Genomic DNA, 26,982 nt, shown 5'->3' on the forward strand with positions numbered 1-26,982 from the left:
AAGCTTGTTTCATAGTTCAAAATCAAGGGGAGGAACCCAATAGCCACATGTGATTAGTAAAAGAAAAGAGCAAAAAGGACCCCAAAAATGAATCTACTTTTGCAGTAGACAGTTAGTACAAACATCAAACTACCGGTATGTCTGGGTGTAGTGCAAGTAATAAGCAGGTTATCTACTTGAAAAAGAGGTCATGTAACACACTGTTAAATGTGATAATTTACATGGGTCTATTTCTCTGTGTGTTCCCTTACTAAGATACCATGGATCCATTCACACTATGAAACCATAGTACTTTGATACTGCTTTAACTGTCATAGCTCTGTCTTATGGAATACTGGGATTCATAATCACTCAGTCTGTTGATCCTACATTCCCCGTCCTAAAATGCCAATCCCAAGGATATGGCTATGGTAAAGAGCAACAATAGAGTGTTGTGTGGCTTCCGGGCTGTAGGGCTGAAATTCTAGCAGCATTTTCTCCTGACCTTTCACCTGCATCTGTGGCTGGCATTGATGCCACAACACTCCAGTGATTCTGGCTGTGAAAGCCTTTGACAATACATTGCAGCAATAGGGCTAAAACTGCATAGTGAAAGTGGTCCCTAAGACTTTGCAGAATGTGGCCTGCAGAACGTTTTTCTGCCATACTTTTTGTTTTCTCTCAACATAGGAGACATTTGAAGTGGCCCATGTACATTAATGTCACCCCAAACATATTCAAAGAGTAATGAGATCCAGTAAAGACAGTGGTTTGAAGACTCACATATAACCTTCATTGGCTCTCAAACAAGGGAGAGGTGAATCACAGTTGCAATTCCAGTTTTCATGGACAAACTGCAATATGTTGCTCTAAACACACGTTGAAAGAATGCTTTAAACCATTGTTTATTTCCTTGTCCAAATCACTGGCAGCACGGCAATTAACCGCAGCCTCCCGGTATTGTTTTGCTCTAATCCCTTGAGTCACTGTATCTGAGAAGCAGAACACCAAGGAACAGAACAGCATCAAGCCAGCCTCTTTCCTGAGTATCCTCGCATCTAGATAACAGGGAGAATGTTCCGCTTTGGGACTTGAATATTCTCATTTCATAACACAATATTTGTTTTGTTCTTCACAGGAAGCAGCTGTAACATTACATACTAACACTCTACGTGAGGCAAATAGCAGGGGTCCTAGCAAACTAACTACAGGGAGTTTCTTCTGAACTCTACAGGCTTCAAACAAACCAACATGCCATTTGTTTTCCCCTTGCTACTAAGAGTTATATCAGCTCATGTGTCAGTGAGATGAAAGACATTTTTGCACTGATAGGTTGCCATAAAAGCAGCCTCTTCCCACATGCCCTTATACCAAGCTAGCAGGGAAGCTGACCAGCTTTAAGGACTTTGTCCACCCTTTTGTCCTTAACTTGTTGATTCTCTGCATATGTTGGGGGTGGAAAATAAACCTGCATCATCTCAGACATTTTCACACATTAAACACAAGTCAAAGGAAGAAGAAAAACCCTTCAAAACTGCTTTTAAAAAAGGAACTTAGCACAAAACACAACCTGCTCCCCACACATTTAACATTTCAAAACCACGGAAAGCACTCTTTAGTCTTAAATCTCTCCCACTATGAGATCTGCTTTAGGAATTGCAAGTCCAGGTACATACCCCTCTGTCACAGCCTGGGTCAGCCAATCTAAGATTGTCTAGGGAAAATGCATGCTGTATTAGAAAGCATTTCCTGCAATGCTTTCTAAAGTACCAGACCCTAAAGACTGAACACAGAGAAACAGCTGCGTTAATCGGATGCTGCTGCCTTTGGGAATACCTTGTCAATGGAATAATCCAAAAGAGCCATCTCTGGAGGGGAGCTGATGCAGACAGGCAACCCTGTCCCTCAATTAAACAAAAGGACCCTGCTTGGAAGCAAGAGACCTTTAAAATGGATGTTATAAATTTACATTCACTCTAACAAATACAGAATATTAGGAAAGGAAACTAATTCTAAAAAAATAGTGGGGGAAACAGTTCAGGGTGAGAGCATGAAATCCCCAGAGCCTTTGAAACAAAGCCTGCCCCTCTCCTGTTTAATCTGTGTGCCGCCTGTGAATGAGCTTAGCAGATATAATTAGAGCCACAAAGAAGTCTTATTATGGCATAACATACAAGGCAGGAAAGATTTCTGATTAGTCAGAAAAACAATTCTGCTGAGCAATCCCAGCGTAACTGTTTCTCAATACAGTAAAAGAAGAGATGGCTTGGCATCCCAGGCTTTTTCCTTTTTAAAAAAGAAATGTACATCTTAAACTTAGATGGATGCCCTTTTCAGTTAATGATAGCTGTAAAGTCTGTGTTCAGGAAATTGCATATTTTTTCTTCCTTTAAAAAAAAGTACATCCTATACTGAGAAAGGTTACCCGCCTAAGGCACAACGGAGTGCATTTATTCTGAAAAGAAAAAAAAAGATATGCCTATTGTTAGAAATACTATAGGCCTTTCCTGCCCCGTTCTTCTTTCTAAACCACTGACCTAGACAAAATAGTCTACAATGCCAGATGGGAAATCCGTATTCCATAAGGGCTGATTGCTCGGGAACAACTGCAAGCATACTTGTTTAAAATTGTAATGCAGCATCTCCAGATGATAACAAACAGTTTCGATATGCTCCAAAGAACCCATTAAGTTTAGACAGTTTAAAGATTTTTAAACGTGGGCGCTTTCAGTCCCTCTGAGTGTCTGTCTGTCTATTCCATATCTGTTTTAGACTGTACTGCAAAACTTGTTTTGTACACAGTACTGTATAGTCCTAACACAGAAACTTCCAACTTGGACCATGACAGTACAACTACTGTATGGTGAGGGTACACTTTTCAACTGGGAGTGCAGTTACAGAGTAGAATTAATGCAGCTCGACACCACTTTGACTGCCATGGTTTAATGCTATGGAATCATGTGAGTTGTAGTTTTACGAGGTCTTTAGCACTCTCTACAAAAGAGCTGTAGTGCCTCACCAAACTACAACTCCCAGTATTCTGTAGCCTTGAGCCATGGCAGTTAAAGTGGTGTCAAACTGCAATAATACTACAATGTATATGCATCCTGAGTCACTGGTTAACTTGGCTCTGCTCTCATACTCGGTCCATGGGGGATGCCAAAGGCCAACTTATCTCTTTCTGTAGTGATAAGCTTGCGTCGCACCCGTACTCCCCATGCCTTAGTTCACACAAATTACAACCCACGCAGAAATGCCATGTGCCACCCACTGGTACACAGAGAAAAGGACATTGCCTTATCTCTTGGCTTCAGCGCATTTCATCCCTGCAGCTGTGTTTAGCACAACAGTAAAAAAGATCCAAGAAGTGAGTATTTCTGAACGCTGCTTCAATGCCATACTTGACTTCCTGCTATAAATCCCACCTTTTTCCACACATTTCATACTCCATTGATAATTCGTAATTCATACACAGAAAAGGATTACTTGGGGAAACTCGCCAGGGGTTCGATATGGATATATGGAAGGCCAGGGCATTTGGCTGTGCCCTTTCTAATGGGAAACTCAAGAGTGTTCTATCTATGCAAGGATCTGTCATGTACATAACATACTATCACCTTTTCAGCTGTCTGAAATTTACGACCACCTTGGTACACAGAAATTAACTTTTCTGATGAGAACTTATTCCCTGTCTGAAGCCATAAAATACAAGAAGCATCTGCAACTTTGCACAAACTGCGCCAGAAATAAGTTGAAAAGCCAACATGAAGAAGAGGAGCCATGAAAATATCTCTTCCGTTCTGCTATCCCAAATGAGTTCATTAATTTTCCTTTTCTTCTTTGAGGTAGAAAATCCCATTCTGTCCTGATCCCACAATTGTATAAATAATATGCTTTATACCTAAAGCCTTAAAACAGGCTGAGCATTCATTATCTGGAATTCTGAAATTCAAAATACTCCAAATCCAAAATGATGCACATGGGTGTTTGAGATTGTTATGCCTTTGCTTTCTGATGATTTAATATATGCAATTTTTGCTTCACGCACAAAATTATTAAACACGTTGTATAAAATTGCTTTCAGATTATGTTTATAAAGGTTCTAGGAAACATTAAGGCATTTTGTGTTTAGACTTAGATCCTATCTCCAAGATATATAATTATGTAATACAGTAGAGTCTCACTTATCCAAGCTAAACGGGCCGGCAGAAGCTTGGATAAGCGAATATGTTGGATAATAAGGAGGGATTAAGGAAAAGCCTATTAAACATCAAATTAGGTTATGATTTTACAAATTAAGCACCAAAACTTCATGTTATACAACAAATTTGACAGAAAAAGTAGTTCAATACGCAGTGATGTTATGTTGTAATTACTGTATTTACAAATTTAGCACCAAAATATCACGATATATTGAAAACATTGACTACAAAAATGGCTTGGATTATCCAGAGGCTTGGATAAGCGAGGCTTGGATTAGTGAGACTCTACTGTACTTGTATTTGTGTATACTTGCATACACAAATACAAGTATTCCAAAATAAAAAAAATCTGAAATCCAAAATACTTATGGTCCCAAGCATTTCAGATGATACTGCATCCAAAGAAATGGGTTTATATTACAAAAGCTTGTGTTATATTACATGTTATATTACTAAAGCTCATAAAACAGAAATCATTTAATCATAATTGTAATGCCAACATATTTTTCTTTCTCTCTCCCCTTTCTCCCTTCTCCTTTTTATGCAACTCAGAAACTACAGGACAATAAAGCACAGTGATCATTCAAATATCCCTCCTGTTCTCTAGTTTCTCTATCCTGGCAAGGACAAGAGCAACGAATTGTATTTGTTATCTACATGGCTGCAGGTAGCCAACAATATACACATGGGTTGGCCTTAGTTTATTCTCTTATCTAGGACAACATGCAATTTCTTACATCTGTGGAATTGAAATCTTTGAGTCAAGGAAGATAAAATCCACCAGAGGGCACCTCTAGCAAAGAACTATAGGGGTTTGCAATATCAGAACTGAAAGGCATTTTAGTAAGGGACTGTAACTGAAGAAGACATTCTATTATAAATCTGCAATACATTATTTTGGCAATTGGCAGGAAGAAAAACAAAGGAGGGGTAAAACAGTTTAATGCTTAACATAGAAACACACCCTTCACAAAAGGAAAAAGGCAAGTATTCCATCTCTAAGTAATTAACATACCTATGTATTGATAAAAGAAAATACAGATCTCGTTGTTTTTGTGTGCCATCAAGTTGTTACTGACCTATGACAATCTTAAGGTGACTTTATCATTGGGTTTTCTTGGAAAGATTCCTTCAGAGGGTGTTTGCTTGGCCTTCCTCTGACACTCAGAGAAAGTAACATGCCCAAGATCACCCATTGCTGAGTGGATAACTGAACCCTGGTCTCCATAATGGTAGTCCGATGCTCAAACAACTGCACTATCCCGCTTCTTGCATTAGGTTGGGTTTTTAAAAAAGTTATTTTAGACAACCTGTTGTGGCCTCAACTCCCAGAAATCCTAAGAGCTGGCTGGAATTTCTGGGAGTTGTAGACAAAAACACCTGTGGACCCACAGGTTGAGAATCACTGGTTTAGAGGATTCTACAGGATGAAGCCATGACCACTAAAGTGCAGTTACACTGCAATGACACACTCCAAGGAAAACCTAGTCTTCCAGATGTTTCCATACTCGTAACTCCTACGAATTCCAGTTATCATGGCCAAGGACGAGAAGAATGCTAGCCTAATTAATATCTGACATGGCATACAAGATCCAATCCAGGTTTAGTGATTCGTGAGCATTCCATTTCTGATTATACAACATAAAAAAGTTTCTGTTTTTAAAGTAGTGATATGTTTTTATAATACCTGAAAAGAGGAAAATGTTTTCAAAGGATGTTCCCTCCAAACAATTCCTTTCCATGAATTCTGGGCAAGGGAAAAGAGAGAGAATAGTCCAGAAGTTTATTAGCACACAGCTGTTATCTATTTCTGCCATGCCTTCTTTTAAACACATAAAAGTAGTAATGTTGTGATTTTCCAGGAAAAGCTACTTAAAAAGAATTGGCTGAGATTCTCCAGCCATCTGTCCCAGAATTTGGAAATCTGTGTACCCACCCTGAGTACAACAGGTACCTAAACAAATCATTTATGCTTGTGGCTGTTGGCTTCAAATATTTTACGGGGGAGGGGGAGAAAGTCTAGTGAAACACCATTTTAAAATTGTTCCCATTTTTATGCTAGGGAAACAAAACAACAATTCTAGAAGCACTCTTCCTATTTATTTCGAAATCCTTCAATCTACCATTATTCACTGCTAAAGTACAAACATTTATACGTTTATGTCAAATGGAAGTGAGAGGCAAAGAACTAAATGACACTAACATAGTGATGGCCTCCTTGTTGATTTGACCACCTAATAACTTTATTTTCTCATTAAATAAGAATTGGTAATGAAGATCAAAAAAGAAATTCTGTCAATTCTCAATGCCCCCCTACCAGGGAACAAAGCTTCCATTGACAGACTGAGTATTATTCTATACAATACAACCACATATCCACAGGGGATATGTTCCTAGACTTTGTGTGGATACATGAAAGTGTGGATAATAGTGAAGCCTATTATTTTCAATGGGACAAATGATAGAGGAACCGAGAAGAGGATGTATGTAGCTTGCACAGGAAACCCTAAGTGAATAAATAAAACCATGGATAAATGAAATCATGTGAATCGATTTCAAAGAGCGATCATATTGTATTTAATTTATTGCATTTATACTTCACTCCTCAGAGAAGCCCCGGTGGCGAAGTGCGTTAAAGCACTGAGCTGGAGACCGAAAGGTCCCAGGTTCAAACCCCGGGAGCGGCGGGAGCGGCCGCTGTTAGCTCCAGCTCCTGCCAACCTAGCAGTTCGAAAACATGCCAATGTGAGTAGATCAAAAGGTACTGCTCCGGCGGGAAGGTAACGGCGCTCCATGCAGTCATGCCGGCCACATGACCTTGGAGGTGTCTACGGACAACGCCGGCTCTTCGGCTTAGAAATGGAGATGAGCACCAACCCCCAGAGTCAGATATGACTGGACTTAACGTCAGGGGAAAACCTTTACCTTACCACAGAGAAGATCAAGGAGAGATACACCACAGGCAGATTCAATCCATTTTATTGCCACAATAATCCTCACAGGTAATAATAATAATAATAATAATAATAATAATAATAATAATAATAATAATTATTATTATTATTATTATTATTATTATTATTATTACCTGTGAAATCCTCACATTGTGGCAAACAAAATGGTGCCGTGCCAAAAGATCTCATCCGGCATTTGGAAACAATAGACATTGACAAAATTACAATCTGCCAACTGCAAAAGGCCACCCTACTGGGATCTGCGCGCATCATTCAAAAATACATCACACAATCCTAGACACTTGGGAAGTGTTCGACTTGTGATTTTGTGATACGAAATCCAGCATATCTATCTTGTTTGCTGTGTCATACAATATAATAATAATAATAATAATAATAATAATAATAATAATAATAATAATAATAATTCTCTATCACCATCTGCCCGATGGGACTCGGGGTGGCTTACAAGCGAGACTAGGCCTAAAACATACAATAAATTCACCAACTAAAAACTAAAAACAAACTCAACAAGCCAGCAATCAGGAATACGATAGAAATGAACAGATTAAGGAGGGCTGGGCATGGACTTGTGCAAAAAACAGACTGTAGTAACAGGCGAGGGGTAAAGTGCAGAGTACAACCTTATCAATAAACTGGGTGGGGCATTGATGAACAGGAACTAACCGTCATCAAAATGCACACTGGAACATCCAGATTTTCAAATCCCTGTGGAAGGCAGGCAGAGTGGGGCTAGATAGAAGTTTGACTGAAGGATAGGCTGGTTTATGACCATCCAAAAAGTTCTGTGGCTCAGAAGGCTTTGATCTTAGCTACCCCAGGTTCTGGCTTGGGAGTCTGACCACCACCACACAGGTATAGATGCTGGTCCTGTTGTCATGTCACCAACATTCCAAACAGCAATTGTGAAAATCAACCAAAAACTGGTATCCATATGTTCTTGAGCTGATGGATGAGCAAGTACAAAATGAATAAAACAAGGTGACGGTGGGTTGGGGAATCTGGATCCATTATAGTTCCAAAAAGCCAAATGATAGCAGATTTGATTATCACCGCACACTACTCTTTGAGTGATGTTGTTAAGCCAGATGTGATTTAACACAACCCCCTGATATATAGGATATATGTGATCACCCAAAACATTTTCTGCACTGGAATGTGAGCGTAAATGAAACAGATCAAAACAAAAAGGTTAAGATTAGAATCCCAGGACAATGTAGTATCTGCCAGGAGCCCTTTCGTATCATACAGTTATAGCAGTACTCCTGTCCCATCTTAACTCCTTTAGTTGAATCTTGGGATTTGAGGTTTGGCGAGGCACTAGAGCCCTCTGGCTGAGAATTTTAAGTACCTTTTCCTTAACCAGAAATCCAGGTATTTGACAGGTTGGAACCTGGCAGTTGAAGTGGAATTACAGTGCTATAATTGTATTGTGTAAATCCCAAATGTCATTGAACTGTAACTTCCACTGGGGTTGCAGTTCAAGAACTGCACAATTTGCAATGTATTGCATAATACTAATATTTTGGCTTAAGTTCATCATTACATCTTGAAAGCCTATATACATAAAAAGAATAATCAGGAACCAGGCTACTTACATGCTTTCTAACTCTGACCCTCCCATGTAATCACTTCTGGGAAAACATGACTTAACTAAATGTACTGCAAGCAGAGTACAATTAATGTGCCTTCCCATAAGGTTCACTTCCCAGATAAATAAAATTACAACTTCCTAAAACACAACTCACTGTATGGGTCAAAACTGTGTTTTCCTGCCCACCTTTTGAGAAGAAGCTGTTCTATTTTTATCATTTATTCTGGCAGCACAAGGTTGTTTCAGAAATAAAATAACCAGTTACTGCATTGGCCAAAATCTTTTGGCACAACAGCTACTGCATGTAGTTGTTATGCATTGCACAGATGTATATAACAATAAATAGCAGTGCAGTGATCTGCTCCAGTAGCGGTAATTAACAAGTAAAACAATCCAGTACTAAGTGGAACAGATATGTGGAATTCTTACTGTAATCCCAGAATGAATTGATAGGACAGTTCATTCCGGAATGCCCCACAAACACTAAGATCTTGGATGCATAATATTTTGGACATTCACTATGTAACCTCAGCTGATGGGAAAGCATGAGGTGTACTTCCTAAGATTATATTGGTTTAAGTTTCATCTCCTATAATATAACTGCAAATACAACTTTCACATGGAGGACCCATAGTCTGAAACCCCCCTTGAAAATGAACAAATATGTGAACTTGGGGAAATGATTTATGGTAACTGTGCTTTTAATAATTTGTTGTATTCAACAAATTATGTAAGTACTTGTCGATTTGATTATTTGTGCATAATCCGCCCCTGCCTCTGCTGCTGCCCTGTTTGTGACTGAAAAAAATATATTATCATAGGTCCATTTCTAGATCCTTCAACACAATTCTATGGCCAAATTCCAAAAGATTTCCATGTTCACAATTTTTATTTATATTCACATTTTCCCAACTTTCAGAGATTCTGCACTTGGGAAAAGACGGGGGAGATATATATGTGTGTGTGTGTGTGTGTGTGTGTGTGTGTGTCAAAGCAACAAACTCAATATCATTGCCTTATTTATTATTTTTTTCCCCTCATATTTGAATCCTGCCCTTCTCACCCTAAAAGGGGGACTCAGGGCAGCCTTGTAGGAGGCAGCAATTGCCTTCATAGGGGTCAGCTATTCACATATTTATATCCCTCCCTATTACAATATTTATACCCCCTCCATGTATCATGGGGCCTCAGGGAAGCATACAGTCAAATCAATTTGAGAAGCCAAGAAGAGTTTTACATTTAAAACAATTTAAATAATTGAAACAGAGTTAAAACGTCCTGAACAATTTAAGATAAAAAGAGTTAAAATAAAAACATATAAAAAGGTTAAAGCGATTTAGCTTCATGTACATTTTGGCCCTAGAGACTATGCGAAAGAGTTTTTGGTGCCAGGATGAAGCCAAGGATAAGGTATTTTCACAACCAAAGAGCCACAGTACAGTATGTCCTTTCTTATAATATACTATTTCCACTGGTATGAAACAGAATAGGGTCCCTCCAATAGACTTGATATATATTTTAATGTATAGGGTGTTTAAAAAAGAACTCCCTATTCACCATTTAAATTAAATGGTGAATAGGGAGTTCTTTTTCAAACACCCTGTACATTATTTTTATTCTGCCTTTCTCCTATATAGGGATTGACTATACAGAGAGAGACACTCCTTCAAATACTGAGATCCAAAACCAATTAGGGTTTTGAAGGTCATTACAAACACTTTGATTTTAGACCAGAAATGTGCTGGCAATAGAAAGCCATTCTTTACAACGCATATTTGTAAAAAAATCTCTAATCCACGGTGATTCCACCAGCATTCAAATGAAAAGGAATTTTAGCACTGCATCTTTCCCTTAAGATAAGTATGCACATATTTAACTTAATGTCAACATGTTCCCCAAAGTGCCTGAATGCAAGCATTTAAATGGTACAGCATATGGGAAATCCAGCCTGTAAACTGGAGACTTTAAGTTCCTGGCCTTAAGATGCCGAACTCTGTGTATCCACATTGGAAGTACTCTTATTAAATTGTTTTCCACATTCATCAGTCATCATGGATGGCAAAAGGATACAAGCATAGGCAATTACCATCAAAATACCCTTTAAAAACAAACTTCATTTTTATTTTGTATTCATTCAGGGTTCCTTTGATTTACTGACTGAGTTATTATGTCCTGCATATGTATATATACTATGGAGAGGAAGAATCCTACAGAGTTTAATTCTCTCATAAACAAATGTATTTAATTCATTTAGAATATTTATATATTCATTAATACGTTGTCAAATGTGCTTACATGGGGGTTACAAATATGTTTAATAAAGTACAGTTGGCCCTCCATAATCATGAGTTTTGCATTTGCAGATTCAAACAAGCACAGCTCAAAAATATTTGGCCATGTGGGCAGGGGATCATTCAAAAAGCAGATCTTAATTGGCCACACACCAAGAACTATGCTGATCTGCAGGCATATTTTACTGTAGTCTTCTGTCATTCCCCAAGTTCTCAACCCCCCCCCCCCCCCCAAACATGTGTTTAGTTGTTCACCTTTTAACTTTGCAATTGTACATAATGGCACTTGAAGATCCACAAATGTTGATACTCATAGGGTACTAAACCCCAGAGGATAGTTGGGGGAGGGAGCACCATATCTTATAATCAAATTAAGGTTTTTAGCTCTAGCAGTCCCGAAATTACAAACAGGCCAGTTTGGTAGGTTTGTTATTAAGTTAAATTTGTATGTAAGTAGTAACAGCTAGCTTTGGATAGCATAGGGAAGGTTAACACCCCTAAGGTGTTAGTTTTGCTGTGTCTGTCCTTGTTCACCTCATTTTCTGTCTTTGTGATAATTGGATTTTGAAAATTTTGGCTTGTTGTGGAAACAAGGATTGCTGCTAAAGCTTCAGTGGAGACACCCTTTCAGCATAACTCTTCCAGAAGTGGATTTTCCTTCCTAGGGGTAGATTTTTCTCACTTCCTGTTGTCTCAGCCCCATTCTTAACTATGAGTTGTATATAAGCTGGATATCTGTAACTCGGGGACTGTCTGTATATATTCCACCAAAGTGTAAAGAAATAATTGCCTCACCCTGCACCTGATGTTTACACTGGTTCTGGACCTTGGCAGCAGGAAACGACTTTGTACTGAGTCAGACCTTTACTGGCTGTACAATTAATCAGAGTGAGACAGACATCTCAGGCCACCAATTTTAATGAAAACGCAGAATACTTGATCTGCTGCTGGGTTAATGTTGCTAACTGGTTACGCACATTTACTCTTGACTCTACCGCACTGATCTGGAGTATGATGCACCGAGAGTAGCAGCCTCAGGGTAGGTAACCCAGCTATACAGTACCCTGTTATTATGGTGACAGCAGCAGGAGCCCAGTAGTCTATCTTTACTGCTGTCACCGATGAGTGCTATATGATGGTCAAGTAATTTCGGCTGAAGAAGACAGGCTATATTTGCAAACAAAAGGGGGAAATATGCCTCTTTCAGTTCTTAAAGAGGGGTGAAAAGGGAATTATGTAATAGTAAATACTGTTAAAATGCTCAATTCTTTGTCCATATGGTAGCATGGCAAATGCTTTGCGTGTTAAAATATTCAACAGCAGCTTGAAACATAAAAAAGATTTAATTTGTGAGTAAGTTGTCCAACTTTTTGGAATTACCTGCAGTGAACTTTTTCAAAATAGGATTTGGCTTGATTTGCTTGCTTATCTACTTTGCAGATGTTTTAAATTTTAAGGATACAGACTACCAGCCTCTCTTTCCACCTGTAAAATGGATAAAGGGCTTACAGAATGTATTCTAATACTTCTTTAATAATATGCTGCATGTTTGTGTACTATACATAATGCTTCAGTTGCCACATCCTTGTCTAAATCGTGCACTTTTAGTTCTTCCTTTACATTTGCAATCCAATAGGAGTCTGGGTTGTGTTAAGCTGCTCTGTATAGAAAAATAAATGATTTAACACAGTTCCAGATCTGCTTTCCATTATCTAGTTTCAAACAGAAAAGCAGAGGAATAGCTGTGCAGATGTGAAAAGCGAGTTTTACTTTCAAATGAGACTCCAAAAATAGGGTGGTAGTCTTTCTGACTCCAAACAGAAAATAGTAAGATCGTACCAACACGCTAATCCATTTGCAGATGAGACAATATGATTAACAATTTATCTATGTTCTTACAAGATCTTCTCTTTTTTCTCTCTTTTTTTGATTCTATCTTTCTCCCTTTCAGGCACTTTCTTTAAACCTAACTGCAATAAGGAAAGGCACCCAACTACTTCTCTTAATGCATATTAGGACGTTGCACCAAATGTCTTGGGTACAGAGTACAAATTTGAGCTATTCATAACATTATTTAAAATTATTCACTAGGTCGATAATAATGATCACATATCAATCCATTTTCTTTCCCCTACTAAACACAATCTTTTTTTTATCCTTCAAAACCCAGCAGATATTGGCTGAAAGGCTGCATCTCAGGCTGGTGCGTCAGAGGTTGTGCTGCATAACTTTTCAATGCGTAGCTTCATATCTGACACAATACAAAAGCCTTCTAGCAAACTGTGACAATGTTCACAGGGAAATGATGCCTGGTGCCATGTGGTGCAATAGGAGCCGTACCACAATGGGACTCACAGTACAATACTCAGGCTGTTGGCTTTGCTTTCACAATGAGCCTGATGGCATAGCTATGGCTCCCCTCCCCTCCTGAGAACACAAACATTCCACAACTATGTGACAAGTCCCTCTCGGATGCCATAATCTAACATCAAAACACTGTACATAGCTGTTTACAACTTAATTCAGTCCTACTTAATTCAGTGCAGTTTACATCCAGATAAGTGGATTCAGGATAGCATAGTTCCTTTTAATGTCACCTCCCTATATTGATTTATGATGTTATTTGAGCATTTTAAAACTTCTCAATCTTCCTGGACATATTTTATATTACTAAAGCATGAAGGAGAGCCAAAAAAAAAAACCTTCTGTCAAACAAAAAGCATTCTCTGTGCAAAACCAAGCTACATAGTGCTCACACTAATATTCCTTAGGCACAGTAGAGTCTCACTTATCCAAGCTAAACGGGCCAGCAGAAGCTTTGGATAAGCGAATATCTTGGATAATAAGGAAGGATTAAGGAAAAGCCTATTAAACATCAAATTAGGTTATGATTTTACAAATTAAGCACCAAAACATCATGTTATACAACAAATTTGACAGAAAAAGTAGTTCAATACGCAGTAATGTTATGTTGTAATTACTGTATTTACGAATTTAGCATCAAAATATCACGATATATTGAAAACATTGACTACAAAAATGGCTTGGATAATCCAGAACCTTGGATAAGCGAGGCTTGGATAAGTGAGACTCTACTGTAATTGAAGTTCATATCAATGGTTGTAATTTTGGATAAAAGCCAGTATGGCCACACAAAATACTGCACTTTGACAGCAGGGGGCACAAATGGCAAATCAAAGACCATGACACTCAGGTCACAACCAGGAACATGAAGAAAAACAGGCCCAACAAGGTAGATAGGCTGTGTTGTGCCTTCTGATCAGACCGAGATTGGCTCTTGAAGGCCTTTTTAAATGCACAGTCCCAGCTGAAGCCTAGTACAGAGATAGCATTTCTGATATATGACAATAATGGTTAAGAGACCGACAATATATCCCAGGACTGTGTCTTTTCCCCTCCCCCCTATGGTTTGCTTCAGCAATGGGTTATTACTATGGTATTATGAGCTAAGCGTGGTAAAATTAATTGAAATACTTTATATCCAGAACTTGAGGAGAAGACAAAGAACAGAGTAGAAAGTACGCACATAGCAAGAAATGTTATGTGATCATCGTACAGTTCTCCCTTTGCAATTCTATTACATGGAAAAAGATTAGAAGGGGATAAGTACCAGGCAGAAGGGAGATTTCATATGTAAAAGTTCCATTTAATAAAGGCCAAGGCCCCTTCTACATTACTATATAATCTAGATTATCAAAGAAGATAATCTGCTTTGAACTGAATTATCAGAGTCTACACTGCCATATAATTCAGCACAAAGCAGATAATCAGGATTTTATATGGCAATGTAGAAGGGGCCATAGAGGCTCTTACAAGCTGATTTGTAGCTAACTAGGTTTTATATATTCTTGGCATTTCCCAGAAGCAAAACAAGGCAAGATGGCAGGAATCTGTTTTGCAGATGTGATACATTATTTCAAGACAATATATTTCATTGCACAGAAAAACATAGTGTTCTGTTATTGTTAATAGACAACATATTCTAGGGTTCATAGTTTCTAAACGTCCCATGCATTATACTGAAAGTACGGCAACATCATTCTCTATTAATTAGCCAAGCAGTAAGTGGAAAACTACCATATATATGTGGAAAGTTTATGACTAAATATCACTTCTTTTTTTCGTGTCAGGAGCAACCTGAGTTGCTTCTGGTGTGAGAGAATTGGCCATCTTCAAAGACGTTGCCCAGGGGACGCCCGAATGTTTTGATGTTTTTACCATCCTTGTGGGAGGCTTCTCTCATGTCCCCGCATGGAGCTGGAGCTGATAGAGGGAGCTCATCTGCGCTCTCCATAGATGGGATTCGAACCTGGCAGCCTTCAGGTCAGCAACCCAACCTTCAAGTCACAAGGCTTTAATCCACTAGGCCATGGGGCTCCAATATCACTCCGAAAACCTATGTCAATTTATACACAGTCAATGCTGGAATAGGGACTCAGAGCAAAGACAGAGGCAGGAAGTGCTTCCATCCCAAAAACCCTCCTTCCCCCAAACCAAAGAAAACAAGCAAGCCCTTCTTTCCTCACCTTCTTTTTTGGCCTGAACAGAGTTTAGCAGCAATGTGGGAGAGCCCTTTTAGGCGCTGGAGGTAGAACGAACTGGCAGCAGTTATTTTAAATAGGGATTAAATGCATGCAGTTTTTTGCACAGAGATTGTGGTGACCATTCTGAATGCAGAACGGCCACTGAAGTCTCTCTGCAGAGAACCATATGCACTTAATTTCATATTTAACTTGGCCACCACTGCTTTGTTCCAACTGAATTCAAAATGCTTGCCTAATAAAATTCTATGATGTTTTATGGTGTTGCCATATGTTGACAAGTGACTTGAAGGCAAACACACATTCGGCATTGTGTGAAGAAGCAAACGAAAAATTGTCTTCATTCTGAACCTGCTCCCCATTAATTTTACGGGGTGCCCTCTCATTTATATACAAGGGGAGAGGAAGCCATTTTTCTGCTCATTCCCACTACACCAAGGACAGTTATTATATATATGTATTGGATATCAGTTCCCAGCAGCTCCATATACTATGGCCAAAGTCAAAGGATCATAGAAGCTGTAGTCCAAAAATCTAAAAGTCCAAAAGTCCTCCTAGTCCACGCCATGCAAAACCATCACCAAAACCATCAACCCCAAACTAGGACTACCAACAATATTAAAAACAATACTAGCCTCTGCAGGAGCCAAATCTGTGAAGGTGGTAGCGATAAGAAATTGCCTTCTTGGGATCTTGTGGCCCAGACAATCCGTATAAGATACGTCATATAGGCCACAACCAGCCCATTAAATACTATATCAAGATCCAGTAGTTTAACCTTCCATCAAAGAATGATGCTCCAGCTTATGGGGTAACCAGTATTGCAAAAGTGCACCATGTATTTATGTAAGACCACCAATTTACAGTCAATTTTCTTTTCAGACCCATTCCTAACAGTCCCTGCATAGCATCTAACATATTCACTCAATCACGCAATCTCCACTTATGGCAAAGGCTGTCTGTGGAGATCAAACCAGAAATATTTTCCTACCAGTATCTAGATATTTATGTAAATAATAAAAGATGATGAACATTCATAATCTTCAGAATACCTAAAAGGAAGCTGAGGTCACAAAGCAATGAATTATGATGTCGAATGTCTGCAGATTTAAAGGGCAGCAAGTAAACAGATCATGAAGATTGCTACATTGCTTAGAATGGATGATGCATTACGAAAGTTTTCCCAAACTAAAAGCCAGAAGAGAACCAAATAGATGTGAATCCAGACAATTTTGTTATAATAGTTCCTGGCTATATAAATTAATACCCTGAAATTATTCACACTATATGTTAAAGTGTCATCTGTTTGTATGATTTCTGTTCTTCACTTGTCGCTCCCATCCACAACCAAACAAACACTAGTCAATGATGACTTTAGCAAACACCCAGCATCTTATGAAGTTAGGTTTGTGGATAAACATAACAAGGCTTTCCCAGCAGCAGTGTCTCTACTTCCTAGCCAAGGCAGTTAGGCTGGCCTCATCTCTTTTAAGCAGACAAAGCGGTGCTGTTCTACACACCAGTACCTAAAATTGCTATTTTAAATTGCTTTAAAACTAGATTATAAGATTGCTTTTATGGTGCTTTTAGAAAATTTCAATGTTTTAAAAATGTTTTTAATCATTGTTTGGTTGTAATTGTTTGTTATTTATTCATGGTCTCAGGAGCCCTTGTGAGCTGGAAGGTGATGCAAAATAATTCTAAATAAATAAATACATTCTCTTGATATAAACATGAGAACAAAAAAGATTTTTCAGTAGTCATATTATGTAAACTAATGCATGTCTACTAAAAAGTAAGTGTGACTAATCTATTAATCCCAGTTCAAGTTTTGTGATGTTTGTTATATGTTTTTAAATTGACTCCTATTACAGAATTTTCGTGGTAAAATATATTTAGAGGAGATTCCGAACTGAAATGCTGTAGACCGATTTACTGAAAGGAATTTATCTAAATTATCACTGATTTAGTGAATTTACTTTATTTGGGACTAGCAATCGGATTTAGACCATTATGTTCAACAAATAAAGGAAAGTAATTACAATCAGTCTGCAAGTTACAAACAATATAGGTTCTGCAGATTTGTTTTTAAGTTGAATTTGTTTGTAAGTTGGAAGATGTAACTCCAGCCAAACATCTATATATTTTTTTAGCTTTGGATGACATAGAGAAGGGGTTTTTTCATGTCAGGAGCGACTTGAGAAACTGCAAATCGCTTCTGGTGTGAGAGAATTGGCTGTTTGCAAGGACATTCCCCAGGGGATGCCCGGGTGTTTTGATGTTTTTACCATCCTTGTGGGAGGCTTCTCTCATGCCCCCACATGGAGCTGCAGCCAATAGAGGGAGCTCATCTGTGCTCTCCCCAGGTTGGATCTGAACTGGCAACATTCAAGTCAGCAACCCAACCTTCAAGTCATCAGTCCTGCCGGCACAAGGGTTTAACCTACTGCACCACCGGGAGCTCCATAGGGAAGGTCAACAACTATGTGGTGTTTGTTTTGCTGTCTGTGCCCCTGTTCAAAAAAAATTCACATCACTTCCTGTTCCTATGATAATTGGATTTTGAAACATGGCTTGTTGTAGAAATAAGGATTGGTGATAAAAATTCAGTGGAGACACGTGGAGTTTTCCCCATGATAACTCTTTCAGGAGTGAATTTCCCTTCCTTTGGGTAGATTTCTCTCACTTCCTGTTATCTCAACCCTTCTTCTTTATTATGAGTAATTTGTAAGTCAGATGTTTGTAACTCAGGGACCGCCTGTACAGGAGTGCATTCTAAGTCAATGGTTCTCAAAGTGTGCTTGATGGAGCTCTTGGGGCTCCACAAAGCATACTGAGGGGCTCCACTGTTCCCTCCCCAAGCTTTTCCTCCTCTTTCTTGCTCCTCCCCCTTCCCCGCCTCCCTTGCCAACAAAAGCTTCCCTCCCTTGATTGTGCTTTTCCTGCATAGCAGAAGGGAGTTGAACTGGATGCCCCTTGGGGTTTATGCTATTGTTGTTGTTGTTGTTGTTGTTGTTGTTGTTGTTGTTACTACTACTACTACTATTACAAATTCTGGGTGACTGTCTGAAAGAATGCTTTGACTGTGTTTTTCCTGCATGGCTGAAAGGGGTTGGACTAGATCTACCCTGGGGTCCTTCACTGAAATACTGTTAAGTTTAGGCTGGTCAAAAATGTTTGCCAATGCCTGATATTTATACATTGTATATAATATAATATATAAATATTACTTGGGTCTCCATGAGAAACCTTTGCTTCAAAAAGGGCTCTGCGACTGAAAAGATTTGAGAACTCCTGCTCTAAGTGATACTTTTATTTGTTATCTTTTAATGTTATGAATTATGAAACTTATTAATACATTACTGATCATTAAAGGGCTCCAGCTTGCATTAGTGACATGCAAATTGACTAAATAAGAAACTGACAATGCTTGGAAACTATTATGTAGTCATGAGTCTTGTTAATGCTTAAACAGCTGACATTTGCTACAATGCTGCATGTATGGGAGGTTGCACAAAAATAACATACTTCACTTGTCAGCATGTCAGGTTCACCTTTTTACTTAGCTGTTCATAAGGAACAACTGTAGACACTGGAAAAGTTGTGATTTTTATTTAGTTGCACCAGGTTATAGTGGGAGCCTTTCCCAACCTCTACTATCCAGCATTACTGACAAAAATGGTTGCTTAGCATGTTCTGGATCTTGCGGGGAAATACACATAACTCAATACACTTTCATTCTTGTCCAAGGACATATTTTGGATGTGGATCATGAACACTTCAGCGTTATTTAATTTAGATTTATAGAATACATCTTGGGGGACTGTTCTCAATCACACACACAAAAGGGCAGAATCCAAAGCTTACACTAGGAAGAGTAGCAGCATGAGTGGTATAAGCCAAAGTATACAAGCTAGGCTGGGTTTAGATTGCTGGAATATGTGCTATAGAGCTCTTTGGGTTTCCTTAGAAACTAGCAAGTGCTTTTCCCTATTCTACACAAACTCTTTTAATGCTATATCTTAGAAAATTAACTTTTTGGACTATAACTTCCAGAATCCCCTACCAATACTGGTTGGGGGATTATGTAATAAAAAAAACCCAACACAGCACTTAAATGTTTCTTTAAGATATAGCATTACAAAGACTTTTTGGGATATTCAGTGTTTCGGTTTTACTATCCTTTGTCTCAACCCAAATGGCCCAAAAGGCAGAGATGGTAGTCTGCCAGCCTTGAGATCCCTCGGGACTAACGTATTCTAGCAGACTTCTTTTCTACTGCCCTGGAAACTAGGACTCGGAGCAATGGGTTCAAATTACAGGAAAGGAGATTCCACCTGGACATTAGGAAGAACTTCCTGGCCTGGAGGAAGTTGCTGTTCAGTAGTGGAACTCTCTGCCTTGGAGTGTGGTAGAGACTCCTTCTTTGGAGGCTTTTCAACAGAGGCTGAATGACTATCTGTTGAAGGAGCTTTGTTTGTGCTTTTCCTGCATGGCATGGGGTTGACAAAGTCAGCCACAGCTGCAAAATGATGAACATCTGGAAGGCCAAAATTTTCCCATCTCTAATCTTTGTCAAGGTAATAGTGATAAGACTACACAGCACTGAAGCCATTATCGCTTTTTGAATGATTGGACAAGGGGTGAGGTTAAACAATATGCCTAAATCTGAGGGGCTCTCTAGACTTTCTTGAAATGAAATGATATGTGTATGCCCCAACTTTTTATTCCACAGGTTTTCTGAACTGAAAAATACTATGGAACAAGCCTGGAAAATCTTTGGCCTTTGAAACTTCTAGAAAAATAAAGCAAAATTACTTTTAACAAACACATAAAAATAGCTCTTTGTCCCTGGGAATCAGCCATGTTGTAACAAAGGAATGCAGGTAATATTTTCAAAAAGATTTTAACATAAATACATAAAAGTAATGAATCAAAACAAATTTAGCTGAGACAGTCTAGATTTTAGATGGTTTCAAGACCAGAGTCAGAAATACATGGAAGCAAAGAGTAAAATAATTGTGGCCAATTCAACTGCTTCATGCAATACTAGAACTTTGTTCTTGTCATTATAAATTGGGACCTTACCTTTTCACGACAAGTTTTAGTGTCTTGTGAGAGCCTTTCACGAGGCAGATAGCTTCTTGCCGGAACCCAGAGAGGCCTACATCATTGATACTGACAATTTCATCTCCTGCAAGCAACTTGTCGACAGCTGCAGCTTTACTGCCTTCTTCGATCTGAAAAATAAAAATGAAACTGTAAAGATAGACTGAATAGTAGTTGATACTAACAGTACACAGAACTGAACTTCATGTAATAGGGAGCACAAGAAGACAACTTGATATGGAAATCCTGATCATAGACCATATAGGCTTTAATAATCAAATCAGCACTTCTGAATATGCTCAATGGAAATAAGTGAAATTCATGTATAGGTAGAATTATATTATTCATATAAAGAGGCTACTTGTCCTCTTCACATACATATATCAAGTTGGTAACATGGAAGTATGTTCCAAAACAACGGCTGCATTTTTATAATTATCTTGGATGTGACCAAGGCACATGGGATGGTGGCTAGATTCTTCTTGTCCAAGGAATGGACTAATTAGAACACCAGTCTAAAATTTAAAAATGCGCTCCTGGTTATTATCAGTACCAGATCCAGTAATCTCTGTAAATTAAGATCTAACATTACATCAACCAACCCTGTCCAAACAGGTTGTGTACTTATTCAAATTTCAAATTATTTCCTTCAACTAACGACACCACCAATTTGCCTCAATTAAATTTCTGTTTGTATACTGACACTCAGCCCAACATTTATCTCACACATCACTGCTTGGTTTTGTCAAAAATAAATATGTTATCTGTATAGTAAGTATGTGCTGAGGTTCAATCATAGTGGCACTGACAATAAGTAAAATCATGGGAAAAAATGGAAAGTTTATACCTTTCCAGTTTCCTACACAGAAGTATCCCAGTAACATTGGATCCTACCCCTACAAAATGTATAAAATTCAAGAGATAACTATATATTCTAAAGGCACCATATCCCACCTGATGTTTGAAGCTCAGCAGAGTCAGCCCTGGTTAGTATTTAAATGGGAGAACAAAAAGGAATACCAGATGCTGTGGGAAGGGCCATAGCCAGGGGAAGAGTTAAAAAAAAACCTGGCTTACTCATGAATTGGTTAACCAGTTAAAATCCATGAGTAAACCAGGGTTTTTTTTAACCTGATGCATTTTGGGGGGAGGGGTTGACCCTTAACACACACACACATACACCCGCCTATGGCCCTGGCTGTGTAATAAGCTTCGGAGGAAGGAACTGACAAACCATGCCTGAGCATTCCTTGCCTTGATGGACTAGGACACTGGGAGACCATGGAAACCTACTGGGTAATCTTGATCAAGTCACATTTGCTCAGCCTCAGAGGAAGGCACAGACCAACTTTCTCTGGAAAAAAACCCTGAAAAGAAAACCCTGTGATAGGTCCACCTTAGTTGGAAATGACTTGGAAACCAACATTTCCCTAAAGTTAAATCAAAAGCAAGTCTTTCAATGCGATATGAGGGCTACCTGGATTAATTCCCCCTTACTTTTTAAACCCACTGTAATTTCAGTTCCGGAGCATGCAAGATTGGTGTACAATTTTCTATAATTCATTCATGAATATATTTAAGTAAAAGAGTGAAAACTATCATAATCTGAAGATGGAAATGTGCCTAGGGGATCCTGGATCCTGACTCTCCCAAGAGCTGCATTTTCTTTCCATTGGAATGCATTCCTGGATGACCTCTTAAAAGGTCCTGACATGGCTAAATACACCAATTACTGCCTGAGGCCAAGCAATAAAGAATGGTTGGGAGTGAGTGCTGAACTCAGAAACCATATTATCCAAAACAAAGTTATTTTGGCAGATGAGACAGGAAAACCCACAAGCCGCAACCCCCCTCCTCGACAGCAAAAACAAGAACAATCCTACCACAGTACTACCCTAAATAAAGAAATCTGTTCTTCTTTCATGATATCCCAACCCTCCTACTCCCTAATGATAGAGCTGGTTTCCAAAGCACAGAGGATATGGTCAGGAATCAAATACAAACAACATTAAGAAGGTGCCTTGAGACACTGAGAAAGCAGAAATCAGAAACTTTCCAGTGATGGGGGGAAATTGAGAGATAACATACATTTTTTACTAGTATGTAACTTATTTCTTCCAAGGTCTTATGAGGACCAAAAGCTCAACATCGGATACACACAGTTCACAAACAAATAAGTCACGGGATTCAAGAAATAAAAAATGACCCACCATACTGGGCCGCAGCTATGTCAGGAATCAGCCCTTAGAGACTTTGTGCTATGCTGCTTTAAAGAGAATCCATCTCCTAGGACTGCAAGGAATGTTCATTGTTCCCTGGGAGGCTGTTTGTTTTATTTTTTAAGGCTGGCAATACACTGAGTTCAGAGCATTTTGTTACCCCCTCCAAGCATCATTCTTCAGCAGGGGATGAGAACACCGACATATTCCACATGCTGTGTCCCAAAGGCATCCATCTAAAGAAGTACTAAGCACAACTGGAGGTTACAAGTAAGCCTGGTTGGAAATCAAACACATTTTGGGTTGAAACCATGCACATTTCTCCCCCTTCCCTTTCATTACAAAGGGAAGTGAACATTGAAGGAAATAAGCCTTTCTTTTAACTGTTGGTTGGTAATTTCTAATCTAGAGAAAGACTAATTTTAAATATTTTGTAAAGTGTATTAAAGGGGTTGGGAATCTCTGTGTGCAACTAAGCTTCATGGAGAGAAATATTATCTTTAGAGAAGAGTACAATCTAAGTTCACCCACTGCCTACTTGGTCTCGATCTAACATTACACTGCTCCTGATTATTTCCTGTTCTATTCATATTACCATATTAAATAATTGTGTACAATTTACATTTCCCCCCCAAAACAGCAGGGGATATCTTAGTATTAACAAGCACCTGGAGAAAAACATTGCTTAGTTGTTTTGGAGGAGCTTAACAGAAAAAGCAAATATTGCAGAAGAAGGAAAATATTTTCCTCCATACAAAAGTTTACAAAACGTTTGGAGATAACATCTGAATTTCTGGGAGTTGAAGACCAAAACATCTGAGATCCACTGGTTGAGAACCACTGCTCTATACCCACACATACTGTATCAACTGATTTGGCCATCCATGCCTTAAAAATGTTTTTTTTTAATTCCAAGAAGGAAGTTTTCATTTTGCTTTTAAATAAATAAATAAAGGCCATCATTTTACTATGTCACTATGTATAATGGGATTTGATCATCCATGGATTTTTGTATCCACAAGAGTTATTATAACCAAACACTAGGGCCTATTGTAATTAGTAGGCATATGCGATCCAGGAAAAAAATGGTTCTAAACTCTCTTCAAAAGTAGGGGGCTCTGGCACTTCGTTCCTAAAGTCATTTCCGAATTTTGAAGCAAAAAAATTGAAACTCTCTGAAACTTCTGAATATTCATAATTCATTCGTTAATGGCGGATGCGCATGCGCAATAGTGAAAAACAGCACGGGAGGGGGGGACTTTAGGGGATTCTCCCACCCTCATTTTTTGAGCTATCCTGATCCAACGTGCTACAGTGGTGGCTCCTCCTCCTTGCAAACAAGTTTGGTTGTTTCAAAAACACTTTCTCATATATCCGATCTAAATTACAAGCCAATTGAACGAGTGGTGTTCAATGCTTCGAAATTGAGGGTTAATTCCAATGCATTAATGCACGTCAGAACCCCATTTGAAAATCGGAATAGAACCGTTTTTATTCTGATTTACGGTGATTCCGAGGAATTCGACCATGCCTAGACCATGGCATGGATCATGGTTACATCAAACTCAACATGTATAAATACGTTCCTTTTTATCTGATTCATCTGTGTTTCTAGTATTCTTCTTTATTTTCTGACAGATTAATGAAACAAGCTCCAATTCTCTTTATTAGAACACTATTCCCATGCATATAGTATCAGAAAGAGCTCATAGGAGATAAGAAAATCACCAAAGATTCCCAATCACTTTGTTAAAACTAAATCAATTGTATCCTGGCCATTATACAGATAAGATTGCTATGGAACCCATTCCAGGCTGCTCCAACTTTCCCAGAGAATTACACGGGGATATAAATGAAATATAATGTAAATTAAACCCAATGGAAAGTTCCAGGAGAAGGTTATGACAAAATATGAAATATCTGCTGTCACATTTCTGATTATTATTAAGTGGAAGAAGAAAGTTCACTTCTCCTGCAACAATCTTAATATACAAAGCTGGGACAGTTCACAAAAGAATAAATTGGCGGTGAATATTAGGAAATAAACCATTCCTTAAATGTTTGTAACAAAACCTTTCACCACTTTCATTTCACCATCTGCTACAGATTTTCATCCAATGACACACAGACCAATATGTAATTTAGTTAATAGTTTATGGAGGTGACCAATTGTGCAGATCATTTTTTGTAATACACAAAAATGGGTTTGCAAATGATTTGTTTTATCTATATAAATATTATAATACATTTGAACAAAAACTCAGTTTCTGTTCAAGAATTTCCTAGCCTGTCTTAAGACCATTAAAATGATACATTTTAACTTTATTAGCTATTTTAAAGCATTTACAGCCTGACTTTTCTTCTAGCAATAACAATACATTAACAAAAAATTGTCTAATGACTAGACATTTCAGGGTCCAATATAATACTCTAATACAGGGGTGTCAAACTCATTTTCACCAAAAGCCACATCAGTCTTATGATTGCCTTCAAAGGGCTGTAGGTAAGGTATGGTCCCCTGACATTAAGTCTAGTCATGTCTGACTCTGGGGGTTGGTGCTCATCTTCACTTCAAAGACGAAGAGATGGGGTTGTCCTTAGACACCTCCAAGGTCATGTGGCCGGCATGACTGCATGGAGCACCATTACCTTCCCGCCGGAGCGCTACCTATTGATCCACTCACATTTGCATGTTTTTGAACTGCTAGGTTGGCAGAAGCTGGGGTTAACAGTGGGAGCTAACCCCACTCCCTGGATTCAAACCACCAGCCATTTGATCAGTAAGTTCAATAGCTCAGCGATTTAATCCGCTGCGCCACCAGGGGCTCCTTTGCAATTATAGGACTGTATAAATTAACTATGTTGCCCTGACATTGAAAGTGTCATGGGCCACATAAAATGACCTGTTGGACTGGATTCGTCCTGTGGGCCATGCGTTTGACACATGTGCTCTAATATCTATAATGTACATTATATAAATTACTAAACTACTTTCAGGATTTAAAAGTTCAAATTTAGAAGTTCTGATTGAAAAGTGAGAAATCAAAGTGGTCCTTGAGTATCTGTGTAGTAAGACAACTATTTATTATTTATTTATTACATGCATTTATACCCCGCCCTTCTCCCCGAGGGGACTCAGAGCGGCTTACATTCTGCCACGAGGGCCAGCAACAAATATACTATAAAACAAAACAATTAAAACATGATAAAAAGTATACAAAAATTAAATGCTGCAAGGCAGCGATATTGCACCAACTACTTTACTCATCCATTATTCCAGATAGTTATTCAAAAGCAAAATATTTAGAATGAAATCCAATGGTTAGGTCTAAGTACTACAGTAGAGCAACTGAATCAATGGATTGCATATGTGTGCCTTACCAAGTTCCCATTGATTCAGTGGGTATATACTGGTTGGCACCATCAATCAAATTTAAATTCATATACCCAAAAAGGCATGCACAATCTTACAAATCTTTCAGTTCAAAAGGCCAATTTGATTGCAGGACATATGTACATGCACTTTCCACCCAGTCTCATAAAGGTGTAGTATCAAAGCTCCCTTTCGTACTCACTGATATCTAGGGATGAAAATGACAGCCTCTTGCATGTCCCAAAGTTTGCCACAGAAACACAGTAGCCAGTGCCACTGAAGCCATGACTCAGTGGTTCATTTGATGGCCTTCAGGGATAATTTGGTAGGATCTTGATGGGTGCTGACATAGGGAACACTAGATGGCTGGATAAACCCCCAGAGTCTCATATATTGTACCACAACTAAGAAAATCTCTTAAATATTTGCTTGCACACCTACAAACAGTTCCACATAACGTTTATTTTAGTGCCAAACTGCTTCAGATGACCCATTCCTACTAATGTTTAACAAACTAATTTCCTTAACATAATGATACACATGCGTGCACATGCAGACATTACAGAAAGGTAAATTTAGGTTAACAGAAGAAAGCACCATCTTCCTGGTCTCAGTTAACAATTAGTTTCTGTTGGCTAACGTAACAAAAAGGCACCAGATACTGCCTGATCTTGCAAA

General features: G+C 38.6%; 1 protein-coding gene across 3 annotated transcripts in view; it reads right to left on the reverse strand.

The window, feature by feature from the left end:
- The window catches only part of shroom2 (shroom family member 2), a 154,169-nt gene that overhangs the window by 55,004 nt on the left and 72,183 nt on the right, over window positions 1-26,982 (reverse strand). For all 3 annotated transcript variants that reach the window (XM_062977246.1, XM_062977247.1, XM_062977248.1), the window contains exon 2: window positions 20,692-20,843. In XM_062977246.1, coding sequence (XP_062833316.1) covers window positions 20,692-20,843 — 152 coding nt within the window. The remainder of the gene's footprint in view (window positions 1-20,691; window positions 20,844-26,982) is intronic.

The sequence above is a fragment of the Anolis carolinensis genome, chromosome 3, assembly GCF_035594765.1.
Source record: "Anolis carolinensis isolate JA03-04 chromosome 3, rAnoCar3.1.pri, whole genome shotgun sequence".
Taxonomy (NCBI): Eukaryota; Metazoa; Chordata; class Lepidosauria; order Squamata; family Dactyloidae; genus Anolis; species Anolis carolinensis.